The sequence below is a fragment of the Ambystoma mexicanum genome, chromosome 9, assembly GCF_040938575.1.
Source record: "Ambystoma mexicanum isolate Mex_15411 chromosome 9, UKY_AmexF1_1, whole genome shotgun sequence".
Taxonomy (NCBI): Eukaryota; Metazoa; Chordata; class Amphibia; order Caudata; family Ambystomatidae; genus Ambystoma; species Ambystoma mexicanum.
Genome location: NC_090931.1, coordinates 1,258,107,891 through 1,258,120,842, shown reverse-complemented (window position 1 = coordinate 1,258,120,842; position 12,952 = coordinate 1,258,107,891). Strand labels below are relative to the sequence as shown.

The 12,952-nt window shown below is 43.1% G+C and overlaps 1 protein-coding gene across 2 annotated transcripts in view; it reads right to left on the bottom strand.

Moving 5' to 3' along the window:
- The window catches only part of DDX18 (DEAD-box helicase 18), a 199,173-nt gene extending 188,746 nt beyond the window's left edge, over positions 1-10,427 (bottom strand). The window contains exon 1 of one of the 2 annotated variants that reach the window (XM_069616589.1): positions 10,219-10,427. In XM_069616589.1, the coding sequence (XP_069472690.1) occupies positions 10,219-10,321 (103 nt within the window). In that variant the 5' untranslated portion in view covers positions 10,322-10,427. The remainder of the gene's footprint in view (positions 1-10,218) is intronic. The other variant, XM_069616590.1, reaches the window with a different exon arrangement.
- Between the last annotated feature and the right edge of the window lie 2,525 nt (positions 10,428-12,952).

Here is a 12,952-nt window from a genome sequence, read left to right as displayed (position 1 = left end):
TGTCGGTAAAATAACTTATCCATGCTAATTCTGATATATTTGTTGTTATTAAGTCTGTTTTTTTTTTCCACAGATCCCTTATGGTTCTTCTTGCCAAGGCGCGTAGCCTTTCCTCTGCATCATTTTGTGCTCGTATGATCTTTGTACTAATAATCTTTACTGGGCCATCGGCAGTGGTTTAATTTTCCAAGGTTGATGTGGAGTTGCTTCTTTTTCATGGCCAATGTTTTATCGTATACATGTTTGTGCGATGTTTGAGCATTGGTCTTTTTTCTTATTGTCAATTTATTTGGTTGTAGTAACCATTCGTATTCCACCTTTTGAAGGTCTGTCATATTTGCATCGACAAAAGTTTGCTTTAAGCTGTTCATTTGATCAGTGGAGATTTTGATCCTTGAACTCGTATAAATCAGGTTCATCAAGGATAATCTTTATGCAGGTGTTTGGTTTCTTTTGGTTCCCATGTCACAACCAGTTGGTGGTGGTCACGGACGTTGTTTGGGATAGATCATTCTGATGTTCAATGTCTCCCGTCTTGATATATGTAGATGCAGTCTAAGATCGCTTCACCCCACCCCCCCCCCCCCCCCCCCAAGTTGTCCTCGCGAGTTGATCGCCATTAATGTGACCGTTCAGCAATATTAACTCTTATTAGCTCCTTTTTCCAAATCTGCACTTTTGATGATAATTTGAATGTTGGTATCAGTTCACCTCTTTCATTGAAGAGATGTATATTCAAAACTCTGTAGAGTATGATGGTAACATTTTTAAAGCAGAGTGTAATTCATCAATTTTGGATGGGACAGCCAAGGAGCCAGTTTGGAATCAAAGTTTATAAACATCTATATCTCCATATCCACTTGGACATTGATTATGACCATTTCTATTATCGGTTGGCCTGGTATTCAAATTTGTGTTTTGCTCGATAGTAGACTTGTTTGTTGTCAAACTTGGCAACCGTTGTGATAGGGATACTCTGAATCCCATCTGTCAAAATGCAGCTCGTTTGGCTAGTAAAGCGTCTGGTAACGTTTGAGTTTAAATGAACTTCTACCCAATCTGCATACTTTTCGTCCAGAAATTCTACACATTTTATGTCTGCTGACTTTACTGATTCAAACTCGTTAATTGAATGCAGCAGCCTCAACACATTTCCTCTGTTCATGACCACTTTGTCATTATAGTTTGTTGTTCTCTGTATTATTGAGATTTCAGGTGAACATTGCGATTCAATGTACATAGGGCGGGTCAATTGTGTGTTGGCCTTGGGTTTTTGTTCTCCAAGGTGTCTCGAGGAATTACTGTGGATCACGAGATTCCATTTTTGTGCTACTGTCAGTTTCGATCACGTGAAGCCACTAATGGATCACTATATGAACCTTCTCTGTTGCTAGATGAGAGGTCAAGTCTTGTTGTTTCCAATTCAATGTTCGAGATTTGTTCACATGTAAGATCACCAATAATTATGAACGTGATGCTCTCTGAATTCCAACTGGACACGTTTCACTTTGTTCGTCTTCAACTAGTGATCTAACTTCCTTCGAGTTCCACGAGTCTCTTGCCGTATCATCCATAGACTGATAGGTTTAATAGATCATCTTGTTGGATCTGATCATCAGTTGGGGAGCCCATCTCCCCCTTTGTTATTTTTATAGGATGTTTTTTAAGTGTGATTACAGGGACTTTTGGTTGATTGACTTTACTTGGGTTGATTGTTGCGGTTGGCATCTGCAAATTCCTAAGAAAGGCTTGAGATCCATTTTCTTTAATTTTCCGATTTGCTGGTGGTTTTTTTTGGTTGAATGTTACAATTTGTGTGCACTTGTTGCTTTCCTGGTTACCTTTCTCTGTTTATTCTCAAATATTGAGTAAGCGGTCCGATTCCGTTTTTGCCCCTATTATGTGTAGTATTTGTTACGATAGCAGTTAGTTATGTTATTTTGCACGCCATTTGTTAGGGGGAAATCGCTGGAAAGTCTTGGTCCTGTATGATTTTACTTCGGTTAGAAGATTTCAATTTGTCCACCTTTTCATGCATTAGATTTTCTTTTTCTGAAGGATCGTAGTTCACTCTCTCGTTCATTATGAGGTTGGGGTGATTCACATTCTTTTCTTTGTGTGGCTTTCTTCAGCAACTCCATCAAGGCCCTAGTTAGGCATGCCTTGTCTATGTGGTCTGTAGTCGCAATCTCAAAAAGGCAAGATTGCCATAATCTCGACTGCTCTGCTTCCGCATCCAGTCGAATCTGGATTTTATTTATGAATGCCTCATTGTGTATTTGTTTGGTGTGTATGAGAGCAAGCAGCGTAGCCTCATCTTCCAATGCCTCGCTGCAGCTCTCATACAATTTTACAAACTGAGCTAATACCATAGAAGAGGCCACCATCATGATATTCTGCAGATCTAGCATTGTTGTAGGAATTGTATTTTGTTACTGTTGGTTTATAGACTGATCGCTTTTACATTTGCAAAACGATTCTCCTTCACAGTTTGTTTCTCATTGCTTGCAGTAGAACATTGTTCAATGTCAGTTGGATTGTTCTTAGGTGCCTCCACGAAATCAAGGTTGCGCGTTATCTGCACTTTTGGTTTGAAGTTGAAGCAGTCTCTGTGGCAAGGGAGTTGATGTCATTTCATTTTTCATCTTTTTATTGCGATGATGCAATGTATGGCCAAATATTTTATTACGTCGTCCGTGGCATTCCATCAATGATTCTCAGTGTCTAACGAGAGTTGTGCTGTACGTCTAATCATTTGGGAATTTGTTGTGGCCCCTCGTTTATGTGCGTTGGTGTTGCAACAAACTTTTCTTGTCATTCCGACTTTGCCTGTGCTGCGCGTCTTCGTTATTTGTCTGAAGGCGTCTCAATTTGCTGGTCTATTTGTCGTTCTTCTGGTGGTTTGTGTTTTGTTTGCGGTCCTTGTTGTAAGACTTCTCAGGTCCGAGTATTCAGCGGTCTGTTTTCACGGACAGTTCGGGCATTATGTTTAAGTGCTTGACAGGCCACACCACAGTAAAATCAAGGCATACATTTGTTTTAAAAAATGGATTAGCAGAGTTTGCTAATTAAAATGTTCTTGATTGGCAAACAAACTCATTTGATTAGCAATGTTGTAGGAATTTTTATGTTACATTTGTACCCTAGACATAAAATGAGCAACAATACATCAGTTTTGTGTACTGCTGAAATAAGACATTAGTGAGATGAGTCAGGCCTTGCAAATTTGTTAAAATTCTGCCAGTCCTAACTTGGCTTACCTACTCGACATAAGAGAAATGCACTCGACCCATGGTAACTGACAAAATGTAAATGCCCTTTCTGGAAAATGGTGCACGTCACCACAAACCCAGTATGTTTGGCACACTATGACCAAATAGAGGTCATAATGAAACTTAATTTGACATTTACTGCAAACAAATGTAAATGTTTTTCAAACATTCCCTGCAAATGGTACTCGCCCTTCGTAAAATCTACTCGACTATGAGTGGGTGAAAAGATTTTGCGACCCCCCGTTTAAGTGCCTGTAGAATGTAAAGGATTTGCTTCATGAATGGACACAAATAGATATGGGTTCTGCAAACAGTTTGGCCAGCTTTCTCCCACAGGTGCCAATAAATAATACAATCATAATCATAGACCAAAGCAAGCTCTGGAGGCTAACTACAGTGTATGGTAATGCAGTAGATCTGTAAATGTACAGACTGCATGGAACTATTAATCACTACTTTGCGTAAACATCTAGTTAGCGTTGTGTATTAATTATGTCAGAGGAAATAAAGTCTGAGACTAAGCATAGTGGATGGGGTGGCAGGCAGAGAACTGGTAAAACTAGGTGGAATATTGTATTTTGCGGCCATCCCCATTTTAGGGTAGCTGGTAGAAAGCAACAGGGTAATTAGTTAGAATATCAAGGAGTATGGGATTGGCTCATGGATTGAGCACCAGTTGCACTGGTGTACGCAACCAGCAGATTACAGAACCAGGTTTGTCATCAGAAGAATTTGGCTGTTGATTGTGTACATTTTCAAAACTGTTCGCTCTGCAATATGATGCATCTTCTCAAACAAAATCAAATATAGTTCACAAAATGAGATTTAAATACACAAACCTAAACTTTCCTGTAAAGCATGGAGACAATGCAGTGTTTTATAGTAGCAATACATTATGCATTATTATGTAATAACTTAAAATTTTAGGAATGGAATTGCATGACCGTCTTAAAAAGGAAGTAAAGTTAAACGCATACTGTTCTTTGCCAGGCATGATAGTTTGCAATTATTTGAAAAAGAAGCATTGTTGCCTAGCACTCAAACACATGCCTTTGGCACTTCAGTGAAGGAGATTATTACTGCCGCACTCTCTCTATTAGCTCCTTTGAACTTGCAGTGAACAGAGAAAGGAGGGTGGAGCGATCCCCGAGGACAAGAGGTATTCAAGGCGAGCTGTGCTTTCATTGAACAGGGTAAATGCTACACGAGTGTCAATTTAATTAGCAAACCTACAGAATTGCATAGCAAAGTGCTATGCGACAGTTCTCATTTTATGACTTGAACGTTGAACGTCTGCTGACACAATGAAACTGGATCATCAGTAGGAGTGCAGAAGCTCACAGTAGGTAATTGATTGTTGCCAAAGGAAAGGTTGCAGTCACAAGATACCTCAAGGGCACCAAAGGCCCGGGTGCAAAAATAATAGTAAAATACAAGTCACCAACAGTATCCTGCAAAGTTATTTCCAATTAAACCTGGCATGATGGAAGGGAAGAGATAGGAAGGGCTGACAAGTGCACATAGTGGAGGAGAATAAATCTGAGGACTGGGATATGGTGTTCCATGGGGGTAGCAGTGTCACTGACCATGTTCTGTTCCCTCATGACTTAATTGGTCAGACTTGTTGAGGTGTTCTCACCTCATGCCATATCCAAACACGTGGTGCAATAAGCTTGCAGCAATTATTTGTACGTTGAACTGTGCCAGACAGATACAGCCAAGAGTTTTTCTGCTGTTCAGCTTAAGAGATGGATTAAGGGGCAGGATATTTTAGTAACAGGACGTCATGAAAAGGGGTGTTAGAGGGTTTTGTCCAGGAAAGGTTTTATCCAATAGAATTACCTCAATGCATTGGGCGCTATAGGGGCCTGATAACGGTTCACCAATCAGTTTGTTTGACCTGGCCCAAAATGTAATTAATGTTTTGTTTCATGAATAGTGTATCAGTAGTGGACGGGGCTGAGAACTCCACCCAGTTCAGTCACAGGACTGTCGGAATGCATCGTCACAGCTGTTGGGGGTTAAATAAAGCTGTGTTTTTGCAGTGTATACTTCGGTGGATAACTTTTGTGTACTTTATTTTGATTACTTATCAAAGAAGCCCTGCTTAACATTGCCATCTTGCAAGATTGGCCTAATGCCGTGCTATATACCTTTCTTCCAATTTCTCTGATTACGAGAGTGATAAGGAGGATCAGGACAGTCGGAGCATAAAAATTCTAGTGGTATCCTAGGCCATGTCTCAGCACACGAGTCAATGGTTGGTGCAGAAGTTGAGACGAGGGGTGCTATGGAAATTGAGATTGTTTAGGCAAGTATAAAAAGTCCAGAGAGCTAGAAGGCCGTCCACACTGAAATCTTGATTGTCACTGGGACTATTTTGTGACGTGTAAAAAAAGGTCTTAAGAGTGTGGAGTTCCAGATATACTTCAATTTCTTCATGGGGGTTTAAAAAGGCTTATTAATGTCCACTTTGTAGAATCAGTGGGCTGCCAGGCATAAAATAAGCAGTGTCACATAGGAATTTGCTATGCAATTATGTACGTTTGCCAATTAAATTGTCACTTGTGTAGCACAACTAGCTATTTAAATAAACCTGTTCAATCGAAGCACAGCTCACCCTGCATTCCTCTCAAGCCCTCTCTTTTCTCTGCAAGTTCAAAGGGGCCAACAGAGAGATGGCAACATAAATCATCTCCTCCACAAAAGTGCCAAAGGCCTGTGTGGGAGTGCTAGACAAGGAAAGTTCTTTCCTTTTCAAATAATTACAAGCCAGAAGTAAATCGGTTTTGATACTTTTGTTAAGACAACGATATCCTGTTTGATAAAGACCAGTATGTGTTAATTGTTTTAAGTTGATGCATAATTACGGAATTGCTACTGTAAAACACTGCAGTGTCTCAGTTTTTAGGTTAGTGTCTTTAAATCTCATAGTGTCAACTATATTTTGTTGGGCAAGTTGCATTTTACTAACCAGTGAACACTTAGTGTACATGATCAAACGGCCAAATGCTTTTGAAGGCAACCCTAGTTGTTACCTGCTGGTTACATCCAGCTGCGCAGCAGGTGCTCAACTCATGAGCCGATTCTGAACTCCTTGACATCGTCTCTTAGCACCCTGTTGCTTTATACCAGCTACCCTGAAGGAGAGAGCCGCACACTACAATATTCCATATAGTTTGCCCAGTTCTCTTCCTGCTACACCATCCACTCAGTCTCTTTTTTTCCTCTTACATAATGAATATACGAAGCCAACTAGATGTTACACAAAGTAATCAGTAGTTCCATCCAGTCTGTTCATTTACATATCTTCTGCAATGAAATCCACTGTAATTAGCCCCTAAAGCTTGCCTTGCATTATATATTACCACCTGCTAGGAGAGGCTGGGAGCGGAAGCAGAATTTGCAAGTAGCCGCCCGCATTTCATGCCGGGGCGAGACTCTCCTCGAGGCGGTGTCCCAGGACAAGTCTCCACTGGAGTGCCATACCGCGAATGCCCCCCTTAAACTACCTACTCACCTGTGTATCTCCTGGCAATAGTTATTTCAGATCAGACATGTAATTTCTTAGTAAGGGAAGCATGAATTGCGCAAAGCCTAGTTCCATTAAAAGCAACAAAAAAAAAAGGATCAGCTCTATAGATAGGGTTCCCAGTGCTAATAGCAATAAATACTGCTTTCATTGGTGCGTAGGGCTGGAAATCTACGCTTGGGCCTAACCTGGCTCGGGCTTAAGGACCTTTTTAAAAAGGCCCAGCCCTTGCACAAAAGTGGCATTTAACGCAATATTGAAAACAGATCATATCAATGACAGGCAAGAGCCATCTTGTCTACCTGAAGTTGACAATTACAGTGCCTGCTGCAACACCATACCACACACTTGGTCTCAGGACAAGACTTTCCTTTACCATCTTAAGCTTGATTTACTACACTTCTGAACTTACACAGCAAATGATGGGTCAAACATACAATATATGTGGCACTTCCCTACAACTCTGCCTGCACCCAGATGCGCAGAGCATTCCACTGAAAACTGTTTTCAGAGGCATTTTAACATATTTGTGTCCATTCATGCAGCTAACCTTGACATATTAAAAACATTCATCTCACTAATGTCAGTCTTCAGATGTACACGAAAATGCTGTATTGTTGCTAATTTTAGTCTTGGGTACAAATAGCGCCCGGTGACAAAAATATCAGCACAAATTTGCAAATCAAATAAGTTTACTAACCAAATACATTTTAACTAGCAAGCTCTGCTAATCAATTTTTGAAAACGAATGTATGCCTTGCTGCAGTAAAAGCATTTAAAGAGCACTGGGACAGAGTGGAGACAGTTGGTGGCACAGATGCTGAAAAGCCTATCAGTAGCTAAGGAGCGGAAGTATCAGGAGGTCCCACGTGGGATGTTCCCCTGGTAATGGACACGTTGCAAAGAGTATGGTTTAAACCCACAGAGTGAACATATGGCTACTTAACACATTCCTTATAGCAATCACATTAGCTTGTAGTTTGGGTGAGATAGTGAAGCCATTGTGTAGACCACCATACTTGAAAGTAAAGTCAGACTTGTTAGTTCTGTGGTGTGATCCAAAGCTCATTCCTAAAGTGGTCTCTAAAGTCCATAGATTCCAGGACCAAGTGCTGCTGCCTTTTTTCCTAACCCAGCATCAACTGGAGTGCACCTCTAGATGACAAAATCCTGTAGGAAATTAAACATGTGGGTCTAGGAGTGTCAACAAAAAGGCTTCCATTGTCACCAATAGCAGATGGGTCATCCCTCAATTTAATGGCAGATCAGCAACTGCTAGGGACTATCCAGAGTAATGCCATTTGAGGCATGGTAGCCTCATGGGCTAGGGCTGAAGGAGTAACACTGGAGGATATCTGAAAGAAGTAGTGTACAGAGCGGGGCCAACTTGCGTCCATCCCCATGGCTATTTTAAGAGCCAGAACGCAGCAATGAGGGTGCCGAGTAGAAGCATGGTGTTCTTGTTCAGCACCCCCATTGTCCTGGCAGGAAACCTTTCCTATTTGTGTGACAGTTTGAGCTCAGGGCAGCCGAGGGCTCTCTCAGGGAATTGGCCAGTTTGCTCTTTGTCAACAGAGCATTGCAATGGGAGCCATTAGGCACCGATAGGAGGATGGGGAATTATTAGCAAGGACTTTTGTATTGTATTGTATTTATTGTTTTTATATAGCACTTTAGTCCAAAGCGCTTTACAGTTTAACAAGAATACGTAGAACATGAAACAGTAGAAGCAATGACAATGGGCCTCATTACGACTCAGGCGGTAAGGGGTTAACGGCAGCGTTAACAGCGCCGCCCCTTACCGCCTGATTACGAGGTCCCCTAGCGCCATGGTGCTTTTAACACCTGCTTTTAGCAGGTGTTAAAATCCATGGCGCTAAGGGACCATGGAGTTAATTACGCCACCGTAATTTACGGTGGCGTAATTAACGCCTTCCCCACTCCCATTATGCCCTATGGGGCAAAAATGGGAATGGTAAATGGGGATTGGGGACTTACCGCCCCGCCTAGGTCGGAATGGGGCGGTAAGTCCGCCAACCACCATGGCGTAAACGTAGTTTACGCCATGGTGGTAAAGTCACGGCCCAGGCGGTAACTTACCGCCTGGGTCGTAATGAGGCCCAATATATATGCCCCTTAAGAAATGTGAATGGGGTGACCAGAAGTTAGATGGGTGCATAATGCTGCATGCTTTGTTAAATAATGCCTATGGCTTTAAAACCCAAGGAGGATTTGTTGGCACACATTAATCTGCATGGCATGATGCTATTGTGACTTTGCATGCAGCATGGGAAGAATAAACTAAAGCCAGACGTATTGATCAACATATTTCTATGAGATGTATATAGTGTAAAGCTAGCTTATAGTGTATTGTGGTTTGATTCCAAGGCATTGCTATAAATAAAATATTTAAATCACATGAAATGCAAAGCAAAACCCATCTATATCAACCTGTTGAGATGTGTTCCGTTGCTTAAATTGTCGCCATCCCAGTTTCACCATTTAACCAAAGTGTGTGATGCTGGGCAAAGCCTTTAATCTCACGGTGTCTTTTCTGCAGCTCCTAAAGCGATCGACTTCATAGCTTATGTTAATAGATCAAGCTAGTATAAAAATGTCTACCGACTATAGAGTGGCTCCATATATAATAGAGCACCCAGAGACTGCCCTTGGGTAGTAGCATTGTGCAGTATAAATCAACATAACAATAGTGCAATTGATGTATTTTGCATCACAAAGTTATTTGCTACTTGGCTCAGTGAAAGCAACTTATTCTAAAGTCACTTCCATGGTGCCTCCAGGTATCAGACTGATGATGCTCCTTGCAATGTCCTTTTCTGTGCAGTCACAGCAATACCTTGCATGCAAATTAGAAAGTTTGCATGCAATGTATTACTTGGCTAGACTGGCATTCAGTGGCAGCCAGTCTAGCCCTTTCTTACTGTGCATGTCTTTTTTTCTGGCCATTCTGTCCTTTTTCGTTGCTCCCCCCGCCCTCCACTCTGATAATGCTGTATACTCCACGGTCTGTAAGGGTGCTACTTGGGTATACCCAAATACTTCCATTAGACATTACAAGTTGAAAGTTGAAGACCCTAGGTCCATTTCCTTTGGGATTCTGCAATCCTGGATTCACAGGATAGGATACATTCTTAAACAGGAAGAAAGGTAAAAAAGGTATGGCGAGGGGGTGGGGGGGTGTAAACCGGTCGTTTCTAAGCAGGTTGTCATAGGTTCCTTTCCATTAAAATCTCCCTTTGACAAGTTTCAGGAGTTAAGTAATGTGAGGAAGAGGGACATGGGGGCACCGAAAATTACCGGTAAGTAATTCTACCATCAGCCCATCAATTTACCAACCCATGCCAGAAGTCTCCTCTCACCAACACTTTCTCGATCACTACATTTTCGACTCACCCTGCTCCTCCTGTTTCCTCCGTAGTGCCACGTTTCTCTCCTTCAACTTCTGACTCCTCTTTGCAATCCTCCTCCGAAGCAGCTTCATTTGCAGGTCCGCCATCGTTCCGAACCAAAGAAACGCACATGTAAAAAAAAACGGAAGTGAGTCTGTGTCCACTGTCCACGCGAAACGGAGCAAACCGAAAGATGACTAAACAGTGTAAAAAGACTAACAGGAGCGTGTGAGCCGTGCATCCAGGCTTCAGCATACGATCCGCCACTTTGAAACAATCCGTTACAATACAATAATGAATGAGCTACTCAAACACACCGCCAAATATCGCCTAAAATTTATTTTTCTCAATACTGTCAATGATTGGAGAAATAACGGTCTTTTGTAAAATGTTTATTTACGGAGTTTTATTAAGATTTTATATAAGTAATTTATTAAATTAAATGCACGATAAGAGGTACCTGAAACGCCTTCTAGAAAAATTGAGTAACAATTTTTGTTCATTATGAATAAATGTGCCGGAATTCCAAGAAAAGCCAATAAATAGCTTTAGGGACACAGAGTTCTGTTCTTACAAACAAGTCTTAGATTGTGAAAGTAGTCCTTTTTTTGTTTCGATTATTTCTTCTCAGCCGTCTTCTTCCACCGATTTGACAAATATACTAGTGTCACAGATAGAACTATTTGGCTAGTCTATAATAAATCTGCAATATAATTACCTCTAATTCCTTCTTCCTCGTCCCAGTACTTACCTTTGAGGGTCATCCTGTAATGACGGTAGCCTTTATCCAGTTTAAATGTTCTGGCTCTCCCTCCAGGAGCTAAAATACCTTACTGTCCCAATCTCTCTCAGTTAAAGTTTTGCATTCCTCTGGACAGTGAGCAAGCACATCCTTGTTCCGTTCTGCCCTGCCGGTGCGCTGGCTGAAGGGAGAACGAACAGGGCCCTGTATGGGGCCGTGGCTGAGGAGCTGAAAGAATACACACGACACGCGTTGTCTCTGTTGTGCCCGGAACTGCCTGCACATGCGCCAGGGCGGGCCCTTTATTAACCGACACCTTAAGTCACTGCGCTTGCGGGACGTAAGGCGTACGTAACATTCCTCTCGCTGATTGGCTGCCAGGTGCAACACAGCACATTAGCGAGGGGAGTGGAAAATGTCATGCTTGAGCATGCACATCTTGTCCTGCTGATTGCTATATCTCAAAATGGTCCTCGACCTGAGGCGCCTGCGCGCGCTGCGCTTAAAATGAGAGATGTGGTGCCTCGATTAACAGGTTGTAACAGCTCTTTATTTTCTTTAACTCTGCCATGAAATTGCTGCAAATGACAGGTCTTGTGAAGTATTGCTTGGGCCTCATTGACACCTCCACAATCTGCCCCATCTCTGGTGAGGCCACGTTAACCTTTCTCGACCCCCTTTGGGCACCTTCCACAGCATTCTCCTCGTCCTCGCACTCTTTCTCCCCTGCTTGGTAGAGTCTGAACTGTGAGACATTTCATGTAATCACTCGTTCCGCAGGACTCTGACTTCCTTTCTTGCTGCGGACGTGCAAGAACTTTGTCTCCCGTGTGCAGCGTCAACCACTTTGCCCCCCTTTTTTCATCCTCATTTTGAAGTATCGTCAGGTCTGTTTCTCAGAAATCCCTGCTGTGGGGCAATCTCGTCTTCACCTTCCTCTGAAACACCAGCTCTGACGGGCACTTTCCCGTTGTACCATGTGGTGAGTTCGGATAGTCTTGGAGCATGCTATACAGTGCCTGGCTCAGCAGCCTCAGACTCAATGCATTTTGTTGCAGCACCTTTTTCAAACTTCCCATTAACTTTTCTATCATGCCGTTGGCTTGTGGCCTCAGGGGTGTAATTTTCTGTGACTTTTGCCAATGTGACTCATGAATGGACAAACTTCCCTCCGTTGAACAGAGGCCTGTTGTCTGACTTGAGCACCTCAGGAATGCCCTACGCTGTGAATATGACCAGGAGGGTGGAATATGCTCTGGCAAGAAAGGAGCAGGCCAGTAGGGATGGGACTCAGGAGGTAACCCTCCTGCAGCAAAGACTGGCCCAGTACTCCAGGACCAATCAGGAGGCACAGAGAGAGAATGAGGCTCTCTGTCAGCACAATGATAGGCTCCAGCAACAGGTAGCCATGCAGGAGAGACTGATAGAGTCTAGTAAGGCCTTAACTGAGGAACTGAAAGTGCAGGCTCTTGCATTGCAACAGGGAGCAGGGGCTGACAGAGAGGAAGTTCGCTGGGAAAGGGAAACACCTGAGCATAACCTCAGGAGCCCTAGTACCAGAGGCCTTCATCTCTCCCAGTCCCTGGACTCTGCCACCCTCATCTCCCCTGGCGCACAGGAGCACAGGGCCACAGGGATGGCAGATTACTATCCAGCCAAAAGGATGGGGCTCATAGGCCAGTACCACCCAGGAATGGATGGGCGGGCATCCGGGTATGGGCACCCAAGCACAGTGCAATTTAGTGGGGAACCCCAGGAGAGTAGGCCCCCTAAGGGCATCCTGAAAAGCTCTGCCCAGTTAGGTTAGTGGGGGGGGGTACCCAGCAAATCCTGGTAGCAAGGAGAGATCTGAAGACTCCTCTGAGCGTCACAGGACACAGGAGACCAGGTCCCCACATTCTGCCAGCCATTCCCAGGCTCGCAGAATCTGGGAAAACCTGGAAGATCAGACGGGCACCTCGGGGAGCAGTGCTTCTGAGTCGGAGGATGAATGGAC